The sequence below is a fragment of the Lithobates pipiens genome, unplaced genomic scaffold (assembly GCF_037356315.1).
Source record: "Lithobates pipiens isolate NorthernLeopardFrog02 unplaced genomic scaffold, aLitPip1_a1.2 Scaffold_23, whole genome shotgun sequence".
NCBI classification, from domain to species: domain Eukaryota; kingdom Metazoa; phylum Chordata; class Amphibia; order Anura; family Ranidae; genus Lithobates; species Lithobates pipiens.
Genome location: NW_027507785.1, coordinates 81,260,575 through 81,287,121, shown reverse-complemented (window position 1 = coordinate 81,287,121; position 26,547 = coordinate 81,260,575). Strand labels below are relative to the sequence as shown.

At 44.6% G+C, this 26,547-nt stretch overlaps 1 protein-coding gene across 2 annotated transcripts in view; it reads right to left on the bottom strand.

Annotated features, from left to right (window-relative positions):
* ATXN7 (ataxin 7) overlaps positions 1-26,547 on the bottom strand; it is a 176,008-nt gene that overhangs the window by 15,745 nt on the left and 133,716 nt on the right. For both annotated transcript variants that reach the window (XM_077451947.1, XM_077451948.1), the window contains 6 exons: positions 24,555-24,820; positions 21,719-21,801; positions 17,609-17,877; positions 14,820-15,015; positions 13,007-13,128; positions 1,030-1,972 (listed from right to left, as the gene is read on the bottom strand). In XM_077451947.1, coding sequence (XP_077308073.1) covers positions 1,030-1,972; positions 13,007-13,128; positions 14,820-15,015; positions 17,609-17,877; positions 21,719-21,801; positions 24,555-24,820 — 1,879 coding nt within the window. The remainder of the gene's footprint in view (positions 1-1,029; positions 1,973-13,006; positions 13,129-14,819; positions 15,016-17,608; positions 17,878-21,718; positions 21,802-24,554; positions 24,821-26,547) is intronic.

Here is a 26,547-nt window from a genome sequence, read left to right as displayed (position 1 = left end):
AATCCCGCCGGCAAAATGCCGCTACTGCGGCGTATTGCCGGCGGTTTTAACCCTTTCGCGGCTGCTAGCGGGGGTAAAAGCGCCCCGCTAGCGGCCGAAATGCGCGTTTTACCACCCACGCTATCAGCGGTGTGGTGTGAAAGGGGTCTTAAGGCAGGCTCACAACAGGGGTCTGGGGTAGAGTGCAGCCGTGTTCACCATAAAGGTCAGATTTCGGTCCAAATTTTTTGCTGAATTCAGACCTGAAATGGACCAGAAGACGCACAAGCTCCAGACATGCGAATTGGAATGCGAGGAAACCGGCATCCAATTTACCATAGATGTTGGGCTGAGGGGATGAAGATCACATATGATGAATGAAGGTAAAAAAAAACCTTTAGCTTTTGCAACCACTTTTTAATCCTGGCTGTACTGCCGGCCTTTTCTTTAGCACAGTAAGACTCTATTCATATTACCACATCAACAAATTCGCACAATTTCCAGTGCAGCTTTTGGTGTAACTGCGATCCAACCTTACATTCTCAGGACCAAAGTCGTCTCAAAAGTTGCACCAAAGTAGTGCAGGCACCTTTTCAAAGTCACAACTGATTTGAACAGGTGGCATGGAAAAAAATGGGCTGCGACTTTTCATGCCATTTTGATGTTCAAAGTTGCAGGACAAGTCGCACAAGGGTGAATGGAGCTTTAGGGAAGGCTAGAACGCGTTAAGAGTTTTATTTGTTTATTCCTGTTGCAGATTTTCCCTTACGTCCTGTCTTGTAAATCTGCTGTCACCAAGACAGGTACCCAATAAAACATTTGTATGTCCTTAGAAAAATTTTGGTATATTAACTCGTCACTGCGCTGATCATTGACATGGCTAAACTCGGCCTTGGGCTTCTAGGCAGCAATGATCTCTGATCATGAAAAGATTAATCCATCCCCTGTCCCACATATTCTTCATAAACTTGCTTAAACCGCTCTTGCCATTTACAGTGATGTTCCTCAAAAGAAAATATATTTCAGGACACAAAGAAGTTACCATCTCACCTGATGCCGCAGTGAATTATTGGCCAGCGTTGGCGTTCCTGAAATCCCGCTATTGTGTTTTGAGTGTATGTTGTTGACTGGCGGCAGTTTGGCAACCTTACTGGACTTGCTGCTGTTGTTGGTAATGCTGCTGGGCCCCGCGGAGCACTTGCGCTTTTTCCCCGTCAGTTTGTCCAGGGAAACGCGAGAATGGGGGAACGCGTTGTGAGAGTTCACAGCTTGGTCGCCGCCAGCCTGGTGAACAAAGGGCCCCAGCGAGAGCGTGGAGTCGCTGCTGTTCATGACCACGCTCATGCGCTTTATCGATTCCGCAGGGTTCCCGCTCGGGGGACCCCTCCCTGATTGGTCGTGTTTAAGACTCACAGATCGATTGTTCACAAAGTTGAGGCCGACACTGTGCGGGCTGCCGTGCTGGGACAAGGTTGTGCCGGGGGAGTGGTATGTGCCAGAGTTCGCTACACAGTTTTTCCTAATGGACTCAGTGGAATGAGAAGGGGGAGGCGCTAGCAGCTGGGGTGGGGAGTTGGTTTTCTTTTTCTTTCCTGAGCCGCTGCTGCTGCTGTTGGTACTACTGCAGTTCGTGCTGCTGGCGGGGGATTCCTTAGGTTTCACAGCCTTATTGGATTTTAACTTTTGAGGTTTGCTGGAGACTGGGCTAGGCGATGAGGAAAGCACTGACGGTGTGGATGCTGAAGAAGAAGACACTTGTCTGGCTTGCATACTACTGGTGGCTTCAGTTGCAGTGTGAATGTTTAGTGTAGTTCCTTGGGGAAGGACTTTGTCCGTAGATGTACTGGGAGAGGTGACGGGGGCCTGGGGAGAGGTAACTGTGCTGGGCGGGAGGAAACCAGTGTTGTTCATACTCTGTGACACAGGCACCGAGTTTGTGCTGGTCCGGTGTGGAGCATGCATGGATGAACTGCTAGAGGCCGGAGGAATTTTCCTGGCAAGACAGAAAAGAACATGTGTCATTACAGTTCACTGCGTGAGCAGATGTGCTATTCAAATGATGATTCTAGGTCTCGTCAATCAATGCTTTCATTCATCAAACAAGATCTGGCATTTTTGCAACCAACATTAAAGTATAACTTCAGGCAAAACAAACTTGTAATTTTGGATTAAGGAAGATTTAAAACTGCTTTTTTTATTGTTTTTGGCGTCCTCATCAGGGAGACGTTTCCCCACTTCCTGTTCCCAGAAACACAACAGAAACTGAATATCGCCCAAAAATTGGAGAAAAATCACACCTGACGGCTGTCAAAAATATTCCCCGTCTTCCTGTTCCAAGCCATGCATTTTTAAATTTCTTTTACTTTCAGGCCCAGTGACTAACTTCAACAAACTTTCTTAACCACATCCCTTATTAATTTATGATTAGGGGATATGATCTGTAAAGTTTGTTGGCGAATTTTGAGTGTCATTAAAGCGGACCTTCAGTCATTTTTTTCAACTTCCCATCTATTAAAGCTTCTGCTCTTGTTGTTTTAACTTTGGATAGTAGACCATTTTTATTTCTGCCAGTAACTACCTTATACAGCCCATGTCCTGTTCCTTGTCTGGTCATTAGCCTAGGCCAGTGATGGCGAACCTTGGCACCCCAGATGTTTTGGAACTACATTTCCCATGATGCTCATGCACTCTGCAGTGTAGTGGAGCATCATGGGACATGTAGTTCCAAAACATCTGGGGTGCCAAGGTTCGCCATCACTGGCCTAGGCTTATGAAATCATGCACAGCTCTCTCTCTCTCTCGTGGGAGTTTGCCAGGAAGGGAGGGGGCGTGAGACATAAGAGGGCCAATGAGAGCTGCAGGTGTCTCTCTGTGTAAATCCAGGAAGTAAACAGGCAGCAGCTTCATCTGGCCACAGTTAAAATGGCTGCAGCCAGACTCAGTGGAGGGAGATTTCTGCAGCACATTTGGCAAGTACAGAATCGCAATATATATATATATATATATATATATATATATATATATAAAATATGCAAAGTGGTTGGAGGGAAGATGCAGAATGGCAAAGATTTATTTATTTTTTTACAAATCATATGAGCAGACTGCAGTTTATCTTTAACCACTTGCCGCCCACAATATAGCAGAATGACAGCGGCAAAGTGATTGTGATGTCCTGGACGTAATATGACGTGATCAGGATAACACAGCCGGCCTGTGCTCAAGGGGCACGCAGCGCGGCAATCAAAGGCTACTTACCATGTGATCAGCTGTGACCAATCACAGTTGATCATCGCGTGAACCAGGAGATGCCGCTAAACGGCTTTCCTTGGCTCGCGCTGACCATGAGAGACGATTGGTGGGTTCTCCCTGTCGGGGGGGGGGGGGGGGTTGGGCTGTGCTGATAATCATTATCAGCACAGCCCCATCTACAGGTGCCCGAGAGATGCCAATCAGTGCCCAATACCTGCCTGCCTGTCCCCACAAATGCCAGTGCCCACAACAGTGCCACTCAGTAATGCCTGTCAGTAGCTCATCAGTGTTGCCTATCCAGTGCCACCTATCAATGCCCATCAGTGCTGCCTATAAGTGCCATCAGTTTTTTTTTTTTTTTAATTGATGGATTTTTTTCCTTAATAGCGCAAAAATAAAAAACTGCAGAGGTTATCAAATACCACCAAAAGAAAGCTCTATTTGTGGGAAGAAAATGATAAAAATCTATTTTGGGTACAGTGTTGCATAACTGCGCAATTATCAATCAAAGTGCGACAGCGCTAAAAGCTAAAAATTGTCCTGGGCGGGAAGGGGGGAAAGTGCCTGGTATACATGGAAGGAGGACTGGAGTAATTATATGAATAGGCGGACATGTCACTGCTGACACGCGACGCTTCATAGAGCTCTATGGAGCATCCGTTCAGGTCCGCCTGAAAAACTGACAGGCGGACCTGAACGGATCGTCCATGTGAAAGGGGCCTAAGAAAATGTCAGAGAAGACCTACTAGAACAGCTGAACTTTATATGGGGTCAATCAGAGGCACTTTGAATGATGGAAGGTGTGTACGGACTCCTATTTAACATCAGTTTAAATGTGATTTCTTCATTTTGAACACAGCTACAAGCCCAGTTATAAGAGGATGTGCACACTTATGCAACCACATTATTTTAGTTTCACTCCTCTTCCTCAGCAGATTTAAGTTTTCCAGTTGAGTTGTACAGTTTATAGGCCACATTAAAAAAGGTGGAAAAAGTTCTGAAATTATTTATCTTTGTCTCATTTTTGTTACATCACAAAAACCTGACATTTTAACAGAAGACTTTTTATATCCACTGTATGCACACACACAGAGTGTCTTCTATCATATGATCCATGCATTTAATGCCCATTAATAGTGGTGAAATAGAAGAAATGATAGTCTGATCAAACAAAAATAATATATTACTACCAAGCCATGGGAAAGTCATGCCATGGGAAAGCCATGGGAAAGTCACTGAATCTATAATCTCGTCAGTTAGCGGCTTATTAGTTAAAGAACACATACACATATTCTACACATTTTTCAATGAAACGAGAAAACATTTAAATAACACTTTACTTTGATTTTTTGATACAATCTTGTTAACATGACCTCTCTCTGTCCTCATCCCTGCGTCCCTCCAATGTAGCCGCTCCACCTGCAGAAAGCACTTCCATCTTAATCCTGATCCAGTTCTCTCTCTGTGTGCCGGACATATCTAAGAAGATTTACTGCATTCACTTCATACAACCATGTGTCAGGGGATTAGAAAAGAAAACACACTCCTGCACATTACCAGGTGTGTGTAGTAAACACAGGCTCACTTTGTATTGGTAAACGATAGGCCATGCAGTGGGGAGGATCCACCTGGTAGTAGACTTCAAAGGGAAGATGTAATTGTAAAATGAATGGGATTGTCATTACAGGTTTCTTTTGAAATTACATGCTTCTAGGGCTGTCACTCTCACCGTGCATTTTACTACTTTGAGTCACCGACTCAGCGTTGCAGAAATCACTGCGCACTTGCATATTTAAAACCAAAACTTTTTTTTGGTTGTGCGGGCTGTAAAAAAATAAAAAAAGAGTGGATGCATTATCGGTCTGATTCTGCAGCTTTTCCTCGGTGGCTCTAAGACCGAAAACTGAGCGATCAAAGACCACTTATCACTCCATTCTCAGTCTTCAGTGAGCAGAGAGTCAGCGACTCCAGTCTTCAGCTCTCTGCTCTGCCCCTCCAGCACTCACCCGAGTGCCAGGCTGTGGAGGTAGGTAGGAGCGGCTGGCTCTGTCTACCAGCAGTACGCTGAGAAGCTGAGCCAATGTCTGGTCCAGGCATCTGGGTGGATCCAGATATTAAAGTCAGATCTCTCCAGAGCCTGTACTGGCTGAGTGATGTCAGCTGACAGCAGACTATAGCCCACTCTCAGCTGAATGAAGTGCACTGATGTGACCCACAGGAGTAGTGGGGTCAAAAGAGCTTTGGCCATACTTCTTTTAAGTTTTAGATAAAATAGGACATGTTTAGACGCTTGACATTTTCTGCATCTCATTGGGGAGATTTGCCTCCACTTCCTCTTTGGAGATACAACAGTGGTTGTAGGAAATCTCGCCACACAAAGGTAAAAGCTCCTCTTAGACTAGTGGTCTCAACTTAAAAGAAATAGGGGGCCTCAATTTTTTGGGTTGAATTAGATGGACTTATGTCCATCTTTAGTGCATGTAATGCTACAGAATAAAACAGCCACTTTACAAATCAATGCTCCCACTGACTACTGTGGTCTGAGGGTCGCATTGCAGTACAAAAGGGATGCATGTGGCCCTCGTGTCGCAGACTGGACACTGAAACAGGTGTTCACATTGGAAGATTTTCCCTCTATTCCTCTTCCAGTAAAGCCCCATTCACACTATCAGTTTTTCCTTCAGATTTACCAAAACCATATAATGAGGTCAAACCTTAGGAATTTCAATGTGTATGCAATCAGGCGGGCCCTTGCACTACATGGGTTTTGGTAAACCTGAAGGAAAAAAAACTCAGCAGAAAAACATATAGCGTGTATGGGGCTTTAGAAGTTTAGAATGTTGAATTTCTATTACCTTCAGCTGGGTACAGTTTTTTGCCCCACATGTGTTAGGGTGACGGTGCTTACTAAAGTGTTTGTTTTGTTTTGTAGGGTAACAAATAGAGGACGACCGATATATCGGCCGATATTTGCTGTTTTTTAAAATAATCGGCAGCGGCCGATTGAGCTGATAAAAAGCCGATTTAGCACTACAGTGGGACTTGGAAATGACTTCTGTAATAGAAGTCAGTGTAAGGTGCCTGAGTCGTCATAGAAACATCTTTCCTCCTCTCTGGGCAGGCTGCCAAGAAAAGAACAGAAAGATACAATGTTTACACTTCAATGAATGAAGTCATCTCTGTGTGTAGAAGTTCTCAGTTCAACCATTTAAAGACTAAATCTTTTCTGACACTTGTTGCTTACAAGTAAAAATCCTGTATTTTCTGCCAGAAAATCACTTAGACCCCCCAAAAATTATATATATTTTTTTAGCAGAGATCCTAGGGAATAAAATAGCGGTTGTTGCAATATTTTATGTCACATGGCATTTGCACAGAGGTCTTTCAAATGCATTTTTTTGGGAAAAAAATAAGAATAAAATAAAAACAGTAAAGTTAGCCCATTTTTTTTTTTCATCCAAAAGTTTTGACTACCTGTTTTTATTTAATATATAGGTTTTTTTTTTTTTTATCTAAATCATACATACAAGTAAACTGATTGGAGGTTTGTTTTGTTTAATAAATGTTTAAATGTAAGAAATTTTCTGTATCACTTATGAAGACTGCTTTCACACTGGAGCGGGCAGGCGCTGATGGTAAAACGCAAGTTTTAGCGGCTCTTTACCATCATTTTAGCGGTGCTATTTGGCTGCTAGTGGGGCACATATAACCCAGCTAGCGGCCAAGGAAGAGGTTAAATGCGCCCATGAAGCACTGCTGCCAAATCACATTGCATGCGTTTCGGCAGTGGTGCCCATTCATATCAATGGGCAGGAGTGGTGGAGGAGCGGTATACACCACTCCAAACGTGCTGCTTGCAGGACTTTTTTTTTTAACATCCTGCCAGTGCATCGCCTCAGTGTGAAAGCACTCCGTCTTTCACACAGACTGCAGGGGAGCCATTTTGCAGGCACTTTACAGGCGCTATTTTTAGCCCAAAAGCGCCTGAAAAACGCCTGAAAAACGCCCCAGTGGGAAAGGTGTGTTAGATCAAGGGGGATTAAAAAAAAAAAAAATTATAAAAAAAGGAAAAAAATAAATAAATAAAATAAAATCGGCCTAACATATCGGCCCAAAAAATCGGCATCATATACCGGCTATCGGCCGACATGATTTCTAAATATCGGGATCGGCCAGAGAAAAACCCATATCGGTCGACCTCTAGTAACAAAGGGGGATCCTGTTCCCTTAAAGCATGTTATAAAGCACATTTCTTGTGCTGTGTAATTTGGCCTCCTGTATAACCTAAAATACCTGACTGATCCTGCCTGGTTATGCCCTCCTCCCTGTAAACTGACCACGGTTTATTATGGCTGCTGAGCCCTGACACAGTGGTCAGATTACATGCCTCTGTCACCTGCAGCCCTACTCTCCCCTCCCTACCCATCAGCTCCATCCACTTCTCAGCGCTTCCCTCCTGCTGCAATCATAACTATCTTATTATCATGCCATCCCCTCTGTTAAATAACATCATGTATTCCAATGTCTTTGCTATATAAAAAAAGATGCCGACTTCTACCTTATATCAGAGCCTCTCCCGATGCTCAAGTAACTCCTCAGCTCTCCCCCCTCCTCGGCTGACGTCAGTGGGAGTTCTCGGCCCCTACTGTTATATCTGTCAGCCGGGGTGAGGAGAGAGCCAAGAAGTCACATGATCACCAGGAGACACTCTGATATAAGGTAGAAGTCAGCATCTTTTTTATATAGCAAAGACACTGGCATACATCATGTTATTTAACAGAGGGGATGGCATGATCATCATATAGTGGCCTAACAACCACTTTAATACACTCAGTGCTACATCAAATTTAGCGTACAGAGGCGCAGGTGACATGTACATCTGACAGCCTGCGTTCACCAAAGGGTGGCAGAGGACAGACCTGAACACAGCAAGTGCCTGAGCCCCATGAATCAAGCTGCACCTGTAAAGCACTTGTTAGGAGTAGGTAAAAGGAACTGGCCAGCAGGGCTCGAAAATAAACAGAGGGTCCCAGAGGTCCTTTAATATTCCCCAGACTTGTCTATCTATAGAAACAGTATCTAAGTAATTGTCCATCAGGCTCCATGTAAACACTTGAGAAGAACAACATGCTTCTAGAGAGATGGGTCACTCATACAACCACTGAGTGACTCGTATCTCTGCTTGCTGTGTAAACAGGAGCTGGATCACAAAATTGAAAGGGTCAGAGCAAATAAAAAGTGAGGCAGACATTCAAGGCAGTGGGATGTGAAGACAACAACTACCCATCCTTAGGAAAACAATTAGCAGAAAGCTCTATAAACTTGCCAGGTTTAAGTGTCTGCCACTGCAGAGGGGTTGAGGTCGTGGTTGGGGAGGAGAGTGACTGGGGCAGGTTTTCTAACCTCCATAGCCGATAGTCCTCCCCCGTCAGGAGCCAGCACTGAAGACATGATATCCTCGCATGTTCTGATTAGCCAACCATCATCTCATTTCTATGAGCTATTTCAAGGAAAAGCCTAGGCCTCATTTACACGAACAGAACATTGTAAAGTTAAGGGATAAGTTTGCATTTTGTAACACGTTACACCCATATTAATGTTACAGATGCACTAGCCCCAGCCCCCCTGATCTGACAGCTAGTGGGGGGATCTTCCCCCCACTAGCTGTCTCACTCAACAAACGCCCGCCCGCCCAGCCGTGTCATTCATTCACCGTGTTGGAAAAACTACAAGGTCAAACAGCCTTTGCGGCTGACGGCTTATAGTTTTCAATGAACTTCCCCAGCTCTGTGGTAGTTACTTTTCTCTTCCTTTCAGATTGTATCTGGTTGCCCATACAGGATGCAGATGGCAGATCTGCTGGAGACCTGCATGGCACCCGTGATCTACTGACCACCGGTGCAATGCTTTACAGGCTCATAAAAAATAAAAAATAAATTTTAACCTGCAAAAAATGTGCATTTATTTTTTTCCCTAAAAAGTTAACTTATTAACAAATGGTGTTACAAGGTTATCCAATTCTTTCATCAAAATGTGGCACATCTATCTTTGTAAGTTCTTGCAGTATGGCCCTATGTGAGTGAGTTTAATAAGGCTCACTGAACAGGTATAGCCAGCAAAAGCTGTACTTATTGGAAAGTAAGGGGCAGTTAAAACCGCTGCCAGTAATTTTTTCTTACACGTGTCTCATTAACAAACTGGGTAACTAAGGTGGGTCTTCGGGTTTCAGTGGGTATATTGGGATAACGCCTGCACTTTACAGGCATCAACCCGGTATCATTCTTTTCAGCTGGTGATTCCATTTCATGCAGAAGTGATCAGAGTGCCTAATTAGCCACTTGATCACTTGGGGGTCCCCACCTCCCTCCCGCCGCCTCTCCAAGGCTATCTGTTCGCATCGTTCCCAGGCTCCGCGATGGGGCGATGGCTGCCCTGTACAGAGAGAGGAACTGACGTCGTTCCCCTCTCTCTGTAACCCTGGAGACCAGGAGTGACGAGTAGTTTGTCACTTCTGATTCCGCCCCTTTATTTACTTGACCACCAGCGACCCAAAATCTCTCCATAAAAAGGGCCTGTCGGCCCATGCTGTAGCAAGGGATTTTGTTCATCCCCTGTGATAGCAAAAAAATTATGTACCAAACCCCCCCCCCCCAAAAAAAAAAAATTGTATAAAAGAAATAAAATAATAATCCCAGTCTCACTGTGCTTATGCGATGGCATACATTACTCGCACGCATATGTAAATCGCACCACGCGTGAGGTATTGTCAGACGTGAGCGCCTGTAAAGCCTTTTTTTTGCTAGAAAATTACTTGAACCCCCCCCCCCCCAAAAAAAAATTATAATATATATATATATATATATATATATATATATATATATATATATATATTTGGGGTTCAATTAATTTTCTAGCAAAAAAAAGTAGGATTTTTACATGCGAAGTGTCAGAAATGGCTGGATGGCAAATGCTTATGGAGATTTTCCTTTACTTCCTATCCTGTAGACTAAACCAGTGGTTCTCTGCACATCTCGAGGCACCCCATTCTAAAATGTAAAAAATTTAAAAAAAACAAATCTAAATTAATAGTTTTACATAACGCAGGGACATCCACACATGTAGGACACCCAACGTTAGAGGGGATTTATTCTTCTAAAACAAATACATCTTTGCACACTGGTACTGACAGCTAATATGACCCCAGCGATGAGAGAGGGGCAGAGGGAAGATAAACAAGGATGGTGTGCTGGCGTCTGATGTCCTCCTTATCAACCAATAGAAGGTTGTAATGGTGCACAATGAAAACCTGTGGCTTTGTGTAACTAAAAGGCAGGCTTCATCCACTGATGGCTTGTATACAATTTTTGGGCAATTTTTAAACATTTTGTCAAGGCCTCCTGAAGAAACCTGTCTGCCTTTGCCCTTGGAAACCATTTTTTAGCTAGCTGATTCCCCCATTGACACATTCGAGGTGGATGGGGAAATTCCCTATTGCGCTACTGTATTATGACAGTGGGACTTCTCCCCTGTCAGATTACACCAATTAGCACTGCAGCGGATAGCGGCAAGCACAGATCGAGCAAAAATATACGGAATGTCCTGTTTGGGGGAAGCTGATCACTAGATCGAATCGGGAACGGCCTTACATGGATTGAATTTCAACCAGTTCAGTAGGAATTTGTCTGAATATTGATCCATGTAAGGCCAGCTTTGCAGATAAGAAAATGAAGATGCTGACTAAAAGTTAGGGAGATACGGACCGATCCTCACACACCGTAACTTTCAGGCCTAGAGAGACTATTCCAGAAAAGACAGATAAAGACATAATAGGGCCTTGTGATTAAAAGTGTCTGAATGAGCGCTTGTGATTCCCATGGCAAGCAGATTCTCCATTCTGTTCTCCTGTACCGTGTTAACGAGACAAGAAATTAGTGGAAGAATTTATTTTTCTTATGAAGGATTAAGAAAAATAAATAAATGGCAAACCATCCTGGGGTCTCTGGAATCTTCCATGCCCTTGTTGTGTCTCATGCTTCATCACACAGTGTATATATGCATCAGGGATAAACTGGGAGACCTTTAATATACTTACAAAAGCACTATATTATTGTACACACCAGTCACACATGTCTCTTGCAAACTGGCTCAGCTAAACTTCTGGTGAAAAGAACCATGTGAAATCAGGAAATGTAAACCACACATTCTCTACAAGTGGACATTGGTTAACCTACACAAACAGAAATGATATTAGCAGGGTATGGTTATAAGCCTGTTTAAGAAAAATACATTAACAACTGATATTGTTGTGAAGGGTTTCTGAGCAGTGGTAGAATGACTCCCCAAATGACAGTGCTTGTATAGTTCCAGGGTGGACATCATTCAGCAACGGGACCAATGCCTTTCTTCTTGTCTCACAGATACCCAATTACTGACAGCAATGATCTTTTTAACTGTCTGAAGTGAAATCCACTATCAAAGTCCCAATGTAACTGGGCGTTCTTCATTTCACTGACCACCAACGAAAGGGCACACCTCTCCCATTGACCACCAACAAAAGGGCACACCTCTCCCATTGACCACCAACAAAAGGGCACACCTCTCCCATTGACCACCAACAAAAGGGCACACCTCTCCCATTGACCACCAACAAAAGGGCACACCTCTCCCATTGACCACCAACAAAAGGGCACACCTCTCCCATTGACCACCAACAAAAGGGCACACCTCTCCCATTGACCACCAACAAAAGGGGACACCTCTCCCATTGACCACCAACAAAGGGGGACACCTCTCCCATTGACCACCAACAAAAGGGGACACCTCTCCCATTGACCACCAACAAAAGGGGACACCTCTCCCATTGACCACCAACAAAAGGGGACACCTCTCCCATTGACCACCAACAAAAGGGGACACCTCTCCCATTGACCACCAACAAAAGGGGACACCTCTCCCATTGACCACCAACAAAAGGGGACACCTCTCCCATTGACCACCAACAAAAGGGGACACCTCTCCCATTGACCACCAACAAAAGGGGACACCTCTCCCATTGACCACCAACAAAAGGGGACACCTCTCCCATTGACCACCAACCAAAGGGGACACCTCTCCCATTGACCACCAACCAAAGGGGACACCTCTCCCATTGACCACCAACCAAAGGGGACACCTCTCCCATTGACCACCAACCAAAGGGGACACCTCTCCCATTGACCACCAACCAAAGGGGACACCTCTCCCATTGACCACCAAAGGGGACACCTCTCCCATTGACCACCAACCAAAGGGGACACATCTCCCATTGACCACCAACCAAAGGGGACACCTCTCCCATGGACCACCAACGAAAGGGGACACCTCTCCCACTGACCTGCAATGTAAGGGGGCATCCATATCACTGACCACCAATGAATACATTTAGTAGACGTTCCCTGAAAACTGAAAATTATTTTAAGCATTCCTTCAGGCTAGAAAAAAGTTGGGAAAGGCTGAACTATCGACAGCAACTAGAAAGCTTGCTTATCTAACTGGACAAACAGGACAATCTACCCATCTGCATACAAAGTAAACTAATTCAGTAAATACGCTTTCTACTGCTGTTCCCTAATTACAAAATGCCATTGTGAGATTTACTGCAGTCACTTTTGGGAGGATCAAAAGTAACTCATGTCTCAACGGTGTCACTAGTCCCTGATCCAATTGACTGCCTTCACTTTATACAGCCTGAGGAGCTGTGCTGCAGAAATGACATTTCATTAGCCAAGCAATCACTTACCTCCACATCTGGGAGTTTAGATGTTTGTCCACCATGAAGTTAAGTGCACATCGGATGTGGTCCCACCGCTTGTCGAAAACATAATACCCCCTTCCAATCTGTCTGCTACCAAACGAGCAAAACTGTAAGAAGAAAATGCAAGAAGACATTTGAAAATATAAAATGCTTACTTTCACGCCATACTATGCATATTTAAACAAAACACTTTACTGTATTAGTGAACGTAAATTTAGATAATCTTCTTAACACCTAGGAGACTCAGGTATACCAACTCAGCTCTTTGGTTCTGTACCTATTAGTGCCTCAATGCAAAACACAAGTCACCTTATATAGTGTGAATATGTCCTAAGTGTAAAAGCAGACAACTCGCCTTGCAGTTAATGTTTTTGTAAAGGCTCAAAAAAAACAAAAAAACATACCATACTTGCCGGACCTGTGCAATGGTTTTGCACAGAGAAGAGGATTCCTTCTCAGGTCCCCTGTAGGAGGCCCTTCTGCCCCCCCCCCCCCCCCCCCTCCAAGTGCCCCCGGAGTAAGCTGCTAGCTCTGGTGGTGCTCGTGTATGTTTGCTCCCGAGCCACCTCTGTGTGTCTGCGAGACACACAAAGTGTGGCTCGGCCCCACCTCTCCTCATCTGCTGTGATTGACAACGACTCCCACTGCTGCGTCTCGGCCAATGAGCAGGCAGAGAACCTGGGACAGCTTGTGCTCTCACGCACATCGCACGATCAGGATGGGCTCACCATTTTCACCTTCATGCATAGAATGCATCAAGTTAGAAAACCTTCAGACTTTACAATCACTTGAAAGTATCAGTTGACCAACTTTAATGCAACTTTTACATTTCCTTAATAGTGGAAGTTTTGTAAAGAAAATGATTTTAGGTGAAAGTACTACATATACTGCAAAGTTTGCAGATTTCTACCTGCTTCCACTCTGAAGATACAAACATCTTTTCTCTGTGATACTCCTATTTTCTTAAAGCGGGATTCCGCCGTTTTTTTTTTTAAAAAGCCAGCAGCTACAAACACTGCAGCTGCTGACTTTTAAAATAATGACACTTACCCGCCCAGCGCGCCCGCGATGTCGGCACCTGAAGCAGATTTCTCGATCGTCTCTCAGGTGCTGCCGCCGCCATCTTGGCTATGGGAATCAGGAAGTGGAGCCTTGCGGCTTCGTTTCCCGGTTCCCTACTGCGCATGCGTAAATCGCGATGCGCAATAAGGATGGTCCCCGCTGTCTCTGGGATCTGTGCGTTTCCCAGCAGACAGCGGGGGCCTTCGGAAAGGGGCGTAGATATCTGTGGAAAGGGGCGTATATTCTGCAGATATCTATGCCGGAAGTGGGTGCAGATACCTGTACTGTACAGGTACCTGCACCCCCCTCCCCCCTGAAAGGTGCCAATTGTGGCGCCGGAGGGGGGGGAGGGTTCCAATGAGCGGAAGCTCCACTTTAGGGTGGACCTTCGCTTTAACAAGAAAACTAAATGTGAGACTCTATTTATGTGGAACAGAACTACATGTCCCATCATGCTCCAGCATTCTCATGTGGTAAGAGGTGTATTTCAAGCACGTTAAAATTATTAAACTGCAGGATGATAACCGTATTATTCTTACTATACAGTATATTCAAAGTGTGTCCAGTGCACATTAGTATATTATAAATAAAGGGAAATTATACAACCTGATTTAGGTGTACTGCTCCAACAGGCTGGAGTACAGAGCTTGTCAATCAGGATTATTTTTTTATTTTATTATTTGGTTTTGGCTTATCTGGTGAAAGGTTCCGTAAGCTCGTATTTCTCCACACTTACAGCTGCAGGCCGAGGGTGGTGGTCTGAGTAATGACAGTCCAGTTTTTCAGCAGGTTCCTCCTTTTCGTCTCCTTCCCCCTCATCGCTAGACAAGCGGGAGGTTGGCTCAGCTGCAGGTACGACCGGTTGAGACTCATGCACCGATGGTGAGCCGTTGGGAGCATTACCGCTGTGCTGCGCTGGGTAACTTAATGGCCTACAGAAACACAGTGGAAAAGTACAAGTTTATCAGCAGCTTTACATGCAAATCACCTTCTATGTTTACAAGTGAAGTCCTTCAGGTCTCAGTACTCTGTTCTCCCCCACCATGGCACCTGCTCTATGTTTCCTTAAAGCGGAGTTCCAGCCAAAAGTGGAACTTCTGCTTTAAGGACTCCTTGCCCCCTTCAATGCCACATTTGGCATGTCTTTTTTTTGGGGGGGGGGTAGTTTTGTCAGGTACCCAGCTCCCACTTCAGCTCTCGCCGCCTAAGCGACTCCTCCTCTCCCCCTCCCTCTCTGCAATCTTCTGGGACACTTCACAGGTCCCAGAAGATTGCCCGGCCATTCAGGAGGTGCAGCCTGACTCGTGCGTGCGTGGTGCACACCCAGCTGTGAAGCCGCAAGCTGTCACAGCCAGGTGCCCACACTTGCAATGCCGGTACGAGAGGAGAGGGAGAGGAGCGAGGCTTTGGGCGGCCGCATCACTGGACGGTGGGACAGGCAAGTGTCTGTTTATTAAAAGTCAGCAGCTACACTTTTGTAGCTGCTGACTTTTAATAAACTTAACCACTTAAGCCCTGGACCATTTTGCAGGCCAAAGACCAGAGCACTTTTTGTGATTCAGCACTGCGTCGCTTTAACTGGCGTCCTTTTTTTCCCCACAAATAGAGCATTCTTTTGGTGGTATTTGATCACCTCTGCGCTTTTTTTTTTTGCGCTATAAATAAAAAAGAGCGACAAATTATATATATATATATATAAAAAAAAAAAAAAAAATGCATTATGTTTTACATTTTGCTATAATAAATTTTGCCCAAAAATATATAAAAAAATGTTTTTTCCTCAGTTTAGGGCAATACGTATTCTTCTACATATTCTTAAAATTGCAATAAGCATTGATTGGTTTGCGCAAAAAGTTATAGCGTTTGCAAAATAGGGGATAGTTTTATGGCATTTTTATTAATAATTTTATTTTTTTACTAGTAATGGCAGGGATCAGTGTTTTTTATCGGGACTATGATATTATGGCGGACACATCAGACATTATTGACACATTTTTGGGACCACTGTCATTTATACAGCAATTGGTGCTATACAAATGCACTAATTGCTGTGTAAATGACACTGACAGTGAAGGGGTTAAATGTGTCCTGGGGTCCCCGGCAGCTCTCGCCGGTCCTCCCCACATCAGATAACCCCCTAGGAGAAGTGCTTCCCTGAGGCGGTTACTCTGCGGGTGCGCCCTCAAGTTCAGTAATCAGCGGCCATAGCCGCCGAATGTATGACTCGCCCCCGCCCTGCCCCGGACATTGGATTTGATTGACAGCAGAGGGACCTAATGAATGCACTGCTATCAATCTATCTAATAAAGAGCCAAGAACCCCGGGCCCCGGCGGGTCAAGTTTTAGGGCTCAGGTAAGTAAAACGGGGTGCCAGGTGGTGAAAAAAAACACGAAGGTTTACAACCCCTTTCAGGGTGGATTTACATGTGTGCTGTGGTATGGTCTAGCAGCACGCATTGTGTGCTGTAATTAATTATTAAGGCACCCCAATGCACAAGTGTTTTAGCACACCACAACTCACAGATGAGAACACTTTGAGCCTTGTTGTGCTGTGTGTTAAAAAGCAGTGAACCTGTGTTGCCATGGGTTGATGGCCAATGAAAAAATGTAATTGTCCGTTTAAACACAACACACAATGAACCGAGAGTGCAAATCAAGCTTAAATCAATGTCTAAATTTTTGGTCAGGTCTTACTCTAATAATTACCAAGACATTTTCATGCTCCCAACCTTGTGGGAACAGTTTGGAGATGGATCCTTCCTGTTCCAACATGACTGAGCATCAGTGTACAAAGCAAGGTCCATAAAGACATGGATGAGTGAGTTTGGGGTTGAGGAACTTAACTGGCCTGCACAGAGTCCTGACCTCAACCCAATGGAACACTTTGGGGTGAATTAAAGCAGAGACTGCGAGCCAGTTCTTCTTGTCCAACATTAGTGCCTGACCTCACAAATGCGTTTTGGGAAGAATGGTCAACAATTCCCATAGACACACTCCTAAATCTTGTGGACGGCTTTCCCATTAGAGTTGAATATGTTATAGCTACAAAGGGTGGACCAACTCTATATTGAACCCTATGGACTAAGACTGGCATACAGTTAACGTTTACGTGCGTGTAAAGGCAGGGGTCCCAATACGTTTGGTAATATAGTGCATCTAGCAGTAGTTAGTTACATTCAAATTGACTTGTTCTGTAACGCTGCAGACATTCCACATCTTATCTAAGCCACTTCTTTGGTTTTAACAGTGTCAGGAACATACCCCAGAATTTTTTTTATCAAACACAGGTAAAACCACCGTCGCCTTAATCTAAACACCATGGAAGCTGTCAAAGGAGATGTTGATTGCCGAAGAATAGGGTGGGAGTTTTTCCATTTTTTAAACTCAGATATAGACCAAGTAGTAAAAAAATAAAATACCATGCTAGTGGCATAATCCTGTGGTTTTTATCCTTCTGATCAAAGCTTTGCAAAGCATGCATTGTGTATAGAAAAGGTACAAGTTGCGCCACCCGCAAAGCCTTACCTTGGAAGACTGGGGTTGTGAGGCTTGGCCTTGCTGGGTACTGAAGGCTTCACTTCAGGAGTAGAGTGTCCATGAGAGTTTTGGTGCGGTTCCTGGGAAGATTTTGAAGGTGAGGGATGCGGTTCCCTGAGCGCAGACGTCTGCTGCTGCTGTTGCTCAGCGTGACGAAGCTGTTCTTTTTCCCTGGTTTTATTTTTGTGCTCAGCTAATAACACGTCAAAACCTTTCTTGCGCCCTTGTACTGCTCTCCGGTAGCCTAAGGAATGTGCCTAGGGAAGATGAGGGTTACGTTAGTGGGGCTGGCAAGAGGACATTCATAAAACAAGTTACTTGGTTGATGTAAACTAAATAATGATGAGGTGGGGTTGATTTACTAAAACAGAAAGAACAGTGCAAAATCTGGTGCAGCTGTGCATGGTACCCAATCAGCCTCTAAATAGAGCTTGCTCAATTAAGCTTTAACAAAAAACAAAAAAAAAAAAAAACACAGAAGCTGATTGGTTTCTATGCACAGCTGCACCAGATTTTGCACTCTAATTTTAGTAAATAAACTCCTAAAGGCCGGGTTCACACTGGTACGACACGACAGTCGTATCACTTTGGATCTGACTTTACCCTGCGACTTGAAGTCTGACTTCAATAAACAGGGATCCGACTGATTCTCAACAATACCAGACACTGTGTCTGGTAGGATAAGGGGAACTCCATGAAAAATGTAAAAAACAAAACAAAAAAAACAAACAAAAAAAAAAAAAAACGGCACGGGTTCCCCCTCAAACAGCATACCAGGCCCTTTCGTCTGGTATGGATTATAAGGGGAACCCCCACGTAAGGAAAAAAAAAAAAAAGGCATGAGGGTGACCCCCAAATTCCATACCAGACCCTTATCCAAGCACACAGCTCGGCAGGTCAGGAAAGGGGATGGGGATAAGCGAGCGGCCCTCTCCCTCCTGAACCATACCAGGCCACATGCCCTCAACATGGAGGGTGGGTGCTTTAGGGCAGGGGGGCCCTGCACCCCTCCACCCCAAAGCCCCTGTCCCCATTTTGATGAGGACAAGGGCCTCTTCCCGGTAACCATGGCCATTAGTTGTCAGGGTCTGTGATGCGAGGGGGGCCCCCCAGATTCCGGCTCCCCCACCCTATGTGAATGAGTATGGGGTACATTGCACCCCTACCCATTTACCTGAAAAGTGTCAAAAATAAAAACGCAGCACATTGGGTGGTAAAGTAATTTATTAAGGCAGCTCTGGCATCTCTTCAGACTTCTTCTCCCCTCTCTGGCTCTTCTGCCTCCCCCGCTGTTGCCTTCTGATTCTGTTTGTTCTTCTCCACTCTCGCTCTTTTGCTGGGTCTTCTCCGCTGCCTTCTAGTCCTCTCCAGTTCTCCCTCTGTCCGCTGTCTTCTCCGCTATCTTCTCGCTCTTTTCCCGGGTCTTCTGCCTCCGTTCTTCTTTCGATGTTGACTGGACGCTCTCTCCCGCTCTAATGCTGGGTAGGCCACTACATATATTGGCAAAGGAGGGGGGGGGGGGGTGTCTCCGGGATGACTGCTCCTTTAAGCCCCTGGCAGTGATGTCCTATGGGTCGGGGCCTCTGGATATCACCCGGTGACCCCCGCCCCATGACAATATAAAGTAGGGGCACAATGCGCACCCAGCATTAGAGTGGGAGAGAGTGTCGAGTCAACATCAGAAGAAGAACAGAGGGAGAAGACAGCGGTGAAGAGTAGACCCAGCAGAGGCAGAAGACAGCGGACAGAGGGAGATGAACTGGAGAGGGCTAGAAGGCCCGGAGAGGGGAGAAGAACCAACAGAGCCAGAAGATTTTAGCGGAGGAGGCAGAATAGTCGGAGAGGGGAGAAGAGACGATTTAAGAGACTGCCTAAATAAAATGACTTTAAAAACATGTGTAATGTGTTTTATTTTTTACACTTTTTTTTTCGGTGAATGGGTAGGGGTACAATGTACCCCATACTTATTCACATAGGGCAGGGGGACGGAATCTGGGGGTCCCCTTGTTAAATGGGGCTTCCAGATTACAATATGCTTCCCGCCTGCAGACCCCAACAACCAATGGCCAGGGCTGTTGAGAAGAGGCCCTTGTCCCCCCTGCCCCAAAGCACCCACCCCCTGAACCGTACCAGGCCACATGCCCTCAACATGGGGGGTGGGTGCTTTGGGGCAGGGGGGACAAGGGCCTCTTCTCAACAGCTCGCTCTTCTCCACCCCCTTTCCTGACCTGCCGGGTTGTGTGCTTGAGGGTTTACAACCACTTTAACCACTTGCCGACCGCCGCACGACGATGTACGTCCATTTTTTGAAGAGGGATATCTCGGTAACGGCAGCAGCTGCTGCCACAGCCGAGATATCCATCTCTTCAGGCGGCGGTCGGCTGTACGATAACGGTGGTCTCCGCGGCGGATTCGCCGTGAGATCACCGCTATCGGCAGCGGGAGAGGTGCCACCCCCCCTCCCACCGCCCTCCCGCACCTTCCGCCGCTTACCGGAGCCGTCGGTAGCGGCGGAGGCGATCGGGTCCTTCCATCGGCTGGGCATAGAGACAAGTGAGGCTAAGATGGCCCCCACTCGTCTCTATACCATAGGAGGGCGGAAGCGGCGTCAAAACGTCACTTCCGCCCATACCTCTTAAAGGTATATTTTTTTTTTTAAATGTCAGATTTTCTTTCTTTTTTTTTTTTTTTTTGCATTTTAGCCCAAATATGAGATCTGAGGACCTTTTGACCCCAGATCTCATATTTAAGAGGACCTGTCATGCTTTTTTCTATTACAAGGGATGTTTACATTCCTTGTAATAGGAATAAAAGTGATCCATTTTTTTTTTTTTTTAAAGTGTAAAAATAAATAAAATAAATAAGAAAAAAAAAAAAAAATTTTTTTTAAAAACACCCCGTTACGATGAGCTTGCGCACAGAAGCGAGCGCATACGTGAGTAGCGCCCGCATATGAAAACGGTGGTCAAACCACATATGTGAGGTATCGCCGTGATCGGTAGAGCGAGAGCAATAATTCTAGCCCTAGACCTCCTCTGTAACGCAAAAAATGCAACCTGTAGAATTTTTTAAATGTCGCTTATGGAGATTTTTGAGACTAAAAGTTTGACGCCATTCCACGAGCGGGCGCAATTTTGAAGCGTGACATGTTGGGTATCAATTTACTCGGCATACCATTATCTTTCACAGTATAAAAAAAAATTGGGCTAATTTTACTGTTGTCTTATTTTTTTATTCAAAAAAGTGCATTTTTTCCAAAAAAAGTGCGCTTCTAAGACCGCTGCGCAAATACGGTGTGAAAAAAAGTATTTCAATGACCGCCATTTTATTCTCTAGGGTGTTAGAAAAAAAACAATATAAAATGTTTGGGGGTTCTAAGTAATTTTCTAGCAAAAAAAACTGTTTTAAACATGGAAACACCAAGTCCGAAAAAGAGGCCTGGTCCTTAAGTGGTTAAGAACCTGTCAAGTTATTACTTTTGCAACTTCCTGTCCCGGGGATGAATGACAGTTTGCCAAGTCCACAGACACAGCTAAAAAAAATTGGGGCTGATGTATGGCTTCAACTAGAGCCTTAGAAAAAGTTCCTCTGTATTCTAATTCTGTAGTAGTAACTGTAGATTTCACTGCGTAAGCCTCTTTAGATCCTGCAATATACTGGTATAAACAGCACACTGACAGCTAAAAATAAAGCTGGTACCTTCTGGTGATGTCAGAGCTGTTTAGATCTCTAAATATAATCTAATAACCATTTTGCCATTGTTACTGAAGCTGGACGCAAAGCATCTATTTTTTATTTAGCCTATTCTGCACTTTTAAAACTGGGAGTCAGTGTTACCATGCAAAGTCTACATCTGACAACTGTGTCATGTAAGGGAGTGGAGTGCCTATATAGATCATAGTCCTTTTAATGCTTTTGTAAGTGTATAGATAAACATTTCATTCATAAACCTTCAAGGAGATTTAGGATTTCTTGAAATTACACATATGTTACGTGTATACACGTATGTCAGTGTATACAAAACATGCTTCACACAGTTCTGATTTTAGCTGGGGCCGGTTTATAAACACAAGTAGTAAGATAGAGGAAATGACTTACCTTGCATGTCAGAGATCTAGTGCAGGGCTTCTTTGTCTCGACATCGACAACTCCACAGTGTATATCGGGGTCAAACTCTCGATCTATAGAATATGAGACAATTGGCAACCAAAACTACAGACAGCAGCAACATGAACCTGTCTAATGAAGGCCCTATTTATTTTTCACATTTATCCAACTTTGCACATTTCGCACTAACTGGCCTGATACATTGTTACTGCTGGCAAGAATGTAACAGTCATAGCGGGGAGAAGGGAAAGGCTACAAAAAGACACGGCAGTCTAAAGAGAAGTGGCTCACGCAGAGGCCAGCAAATGGCGTGTTAATTAGAGCAGGTTGCTGGATCAGACTGAAGTCTTTAGACTCTTCTAGAATCTACTTTTTGTTCATTTAGGCCCGGTTCACACTGACGCAAGTTCTGGGAATAACACCCCCCCCCCCCCCCCAAAAAAAAAAAATCAATAAAAAAAATAATCACCCTGGTAGGCTCGTTCCACCTCTTCAACAGCTCCACTGAAGCCTCTTTAAGCACTCCAGCCCATGGTCGCATGATGCCATTATCAAGTACAATGTAGGGCCAACAGCACTGCCTTGTAGATGACAACAGCAATGGAGCACCCAACAAGCTGGAGTAAGGCAAGAATTACACCTTACTTCTTCCTGTGGGTTCTCTGCTGCAGGGGTAGTCTTATTTCTTTAAATTCCCAGTGTTAAGCTTTAAGAATATCTATACGCTTTGACAGGTATAAATTGCAAGGCACCCAGAGATGCAGGTACATATTTTCAGCATCCTTCAGATTTTCCTGACTGCTGGGCTGCTCTGATCAGGAAACACCCTAAGACTCCTTTCAGACTGAGCTGCCCCGAGCATCAGCGGTAAAGTGGCGCCATTTTTACCGCTGCTTTACCGTCATTTTAGCGGAGCTATTTGGCCACTAGCGGGGCGGTTTTAACCCCCCGCTAGCGGCTGAAAAGGGGTTAAGCCTGTCTGCAAAACACTGCTGCAGCAGCGCTTTGCCGGCAGTATGGCGGCGCTGCCCCATTGTTTTCAATTGGCAGGAGCGGTGGAGGAGCATTGTTGGAGCGGTGCATTCACCGCTCCTACACCGCTGCAAAGAAGCTGCTGGCAGGACTTTTTGTGACACCCTGCCAGCGCAGAGCCACAGTGTGAGGCTTTTTTCAGGCGCCATTTTTAGCGCTGTAACGACTGAAAGATGGCTCCCATGTGAAAGGGGTCTAACATGTCTGCTATGCCCCCAACATATTCCTAGGGGACCATAACTATGAGGGGCTGCTTCACTAGCCAATATGGAAGTGTGGAAGGAGGAAGGTGATGATCAAACTTCAGCCCTAGTTAATAATTATTTATTTATAATTTGTAATGATTTAATTACAAATTATGTAGTAGCCAGTGTTTCCTCACTCCCACTTTAAATTATATCTCCCTTGCTACATTCACCAAGGTAAAAATACTTTGATAATCATTCACTTAGTAGTGCCTTTGAGTTTCATTCATTCTTAGGCCAAGTACACACGGGTCAAGTATCAGTGGGTTACACAGGAACCAGCCAACGTTCAGTCAGTGTGTACGGCTGTCTTTCCAACAACCATCTTTTGTCGAAGGCAAATGCTGGAAAACCAGCATCTGAGTCTATTCTGGCGGGGGGGGGGGGGGGGGAGCTTGCCAAGCTAACATCAGTGGATTGAATGAAAGAAAACTTTACACGTGTACCAGGCTTTAGAGGTACTCTCATTGCAAGCCTTTAGTAAAGTCCTAGTCACACTGTGGTCCATCCAATATTCCAGTAGTAGCAACATTTGACCTCTCAAGCTCCTCATACAAGTCTTTGAATCTTAGTGTGCGTTAATATGTAATGCACACCAAGACCCAAATTAATTCTGATTGAAAACAGGCTCTCTTCGGTCTCTAATTTCAGAAACCCACAAAGCACCACCCCCAGTGGCCATGTCATCTTCGTCTAGGCCAGGGGTCTCCAAACTTTTTAAACAAAGGCCCAGTTTACTGTCCTTCAGGCTTTAGTAGGGCCAGACTGTGACCAGTGCGAGTAGAAAATGTCCTAGCATCATTGATCTTAGCAGGAGGAATAGTGCCCCATTGATGGTGTCAGTGGGTGGAAGACTGCCCCATTAATGGTGTCAGTGGGAGGAATGGTGTCTCATCGTTGGTGCCAATTGGAAGACTAGTGTCCCAAGGGCCAGATAGAGGCAAGCAAAAAGCCACAGTTTGGAGACTACTGGTGTTGCCTTATGAGTTTATATGAAATTCTAGGTCCTCTCTTATGTCCCACATTTCCTGGAAATGGCAAGTCTGAAGGAGTCTACAATACTGAGAAGCATCCATATAGCCATTTTGCCGATTAGACGGAAAGTGAGGCCTCTCTGGTGAGAGCTGAAGAGTTTCGGGAAACATGTTGCGTTCAAGGTAGTGTGACCAGAACTTTACTGAAGACTTATAAAGAAATTCTAAGGACTCATCCAAATGGATGCTTAGTGCTGTGCAGCAGCCAGAGCAGTTGACTTTTTCTCTACTGCTGAGCTGCATGCAGACAGCCCCTAGAAATGAATGTATACGCACAGTACATACTCACCTGCACAGCCAAGTTTGACAAGGAACCCACCTGTAGGAACACAATGCCGAATGACAGCTGTGGTCAACACAGACAGATCTCATTCTGCAAATGTTTTTTTTTTTTTTTTATCAACACCACACCAGTGGGGGTTCCTTCCAAAAAAACAAAAAAACTAGAAGTATGTGGGTGTTGGGTTTGCATTATCTGGAAATAAACCAGTAAAATACATGAAAAGTCATACATACCAGACAATCTCTTGTGTAAATATTTCCTACAGTTCGTATCTTCAGCTTTCTTTTCCACATTCGGAGGAGTCGAGAGAATTCCTTTACCATTTGGTATCTGTCCAGGGGAAGGCAAAGGTGGCTTTGGTATTGATTGCCAGTTAAGGCCAGTCTTTACTGAGGAGCTGACAGAAGAGGAACAGGTAGACCCAGCAGCCGATTTTTGCAACGCACCATCTGTTTTTTGGATTGTATGCATCTTCTCCACTTTAACAGATGGGGTCATTCTGTGGGGGACAATTTTTTTTTTTTTTTAGTAAATGAAGGACTCTCAGCACCCAATTACCTCAAAAAATTATGGTTCTTTTAGTGAACTGCTTGAAACTACAACAAGCGCATGTCAGAATAACCTTTTCCTGTGCAACTGTTCTTTGCTCATTCCAACAGCAGAAAATCAGAAACCCAACATAATATTCTAGAATATATAGACAACATGAAACCCACCAAAAGTACTCACAACAATGACTGATAAAAATTGATAGTGTTAAAAACTGCCATATTGTAAGCACTGTTGCTAGCTAGGAAAATGCTCAAAACTGGGTCTCCAATGCCCCACCAACCTGGTGGGTAAATTGGGTTTATTCATGCATTGTAATAGGAAAAGACCACCTATCAGCACAGGGAAACCCTACAGAATATCAACATCTGGGAACAATGCTGAACTTCTTTGGCGTGGCTTCTGGGAGGGGTCTAAAATTGAATTTGTCAGCCTAAACGAGAAAACTTATCTTAAAGCTGAACTCTAGGCTGACCAAGGCAGGCCAAAGATAAGGCAATCTCCCCGTGGTTGCCGTAAAGAAAATCGCTCAATTCCCCCATCAACACACATAGGTGTCCGTTTATGAAGCAGTGAAAAAAATTTAATTCTCCGGCATTCTCAGAGGAGAGATCGCTCTCCTCTGTGTGCCAGTTTATGAAGTGGTGTAGATCGTTTCACCTTTGGTGGAGTGAAGTGATCTACACAAACACTTCAAACAGTGGATAACGGCCCCCGATACTGGAATGTCGTGAGACTTTACGAGATTACAGTACCAGAAATTCACAAACACAGAGGTGTCAGTTAATTAAGCAGTGATAAATTATCACTGCTCATTGCATAGATAGATGGCGTGGTTAATGCTAATAAAATAAAGAGTCTCCCTACATTATATATATATATATATATATATATATATATATATATATATATATATATATATATATATATATTACAGGGGGCATGGTTACTGATTTGGGGAATCTGAACGAGGTAGAAAGAAGTTAAAAATCTTTTTCCTGCCTCCTCAGATCCCCAGGGATTCTCTCTTCACTACCCGATTCTCCACCTCTGAGCTGGTGAATCGGGAGCATGAATTCTGGTACAGTTCGTCAGTGAATCGCTGAGATCGCAGCTTCATAAACTGTCCGTTTCTGTGTCAGTCAATGAGGATTCTCAGTGTGCGGAGATCATTGGTGGGAGATCATGTTCAAACATGTTCTCCCCCAATTATCTCTGTTTCATAAACCATTTATGGACTGATCAGTGGTGATCCTCGGGACCACCGCTGTTCAGTGCTTCATAAACGGACACCTCAGTGTAGATGGAAGAATCCCTCTCGAGGAGCTATTGTGTTCTTCAAGCGTGGAAGCTGTCCATGCTAGGAGAACACAATGATTATAGCCACTAACAATAATTGCATGCTGGAAATCCATTATGCCGTTTGTACCAAAAGTCAATCGATGGATCAGCCTGCACATAGATGGAATCTCGGCCCATCCCTGCTTATCTGGCTGAGGCTTTAAAGCATATAGTCCCTGATTTGTACTTGTATTAGCCCCTGTAAAGCAGAGTTCAGCCTTGAAGAAGCACAAGATGGCAGATTGTTGTGGTGCAGTAACCTCACCAACAAAGACATGCTGCTAGGACTAGAGAGCAAAGTGACAGAGATGAGCTCATCAGGTTGCTGCTGCTCTT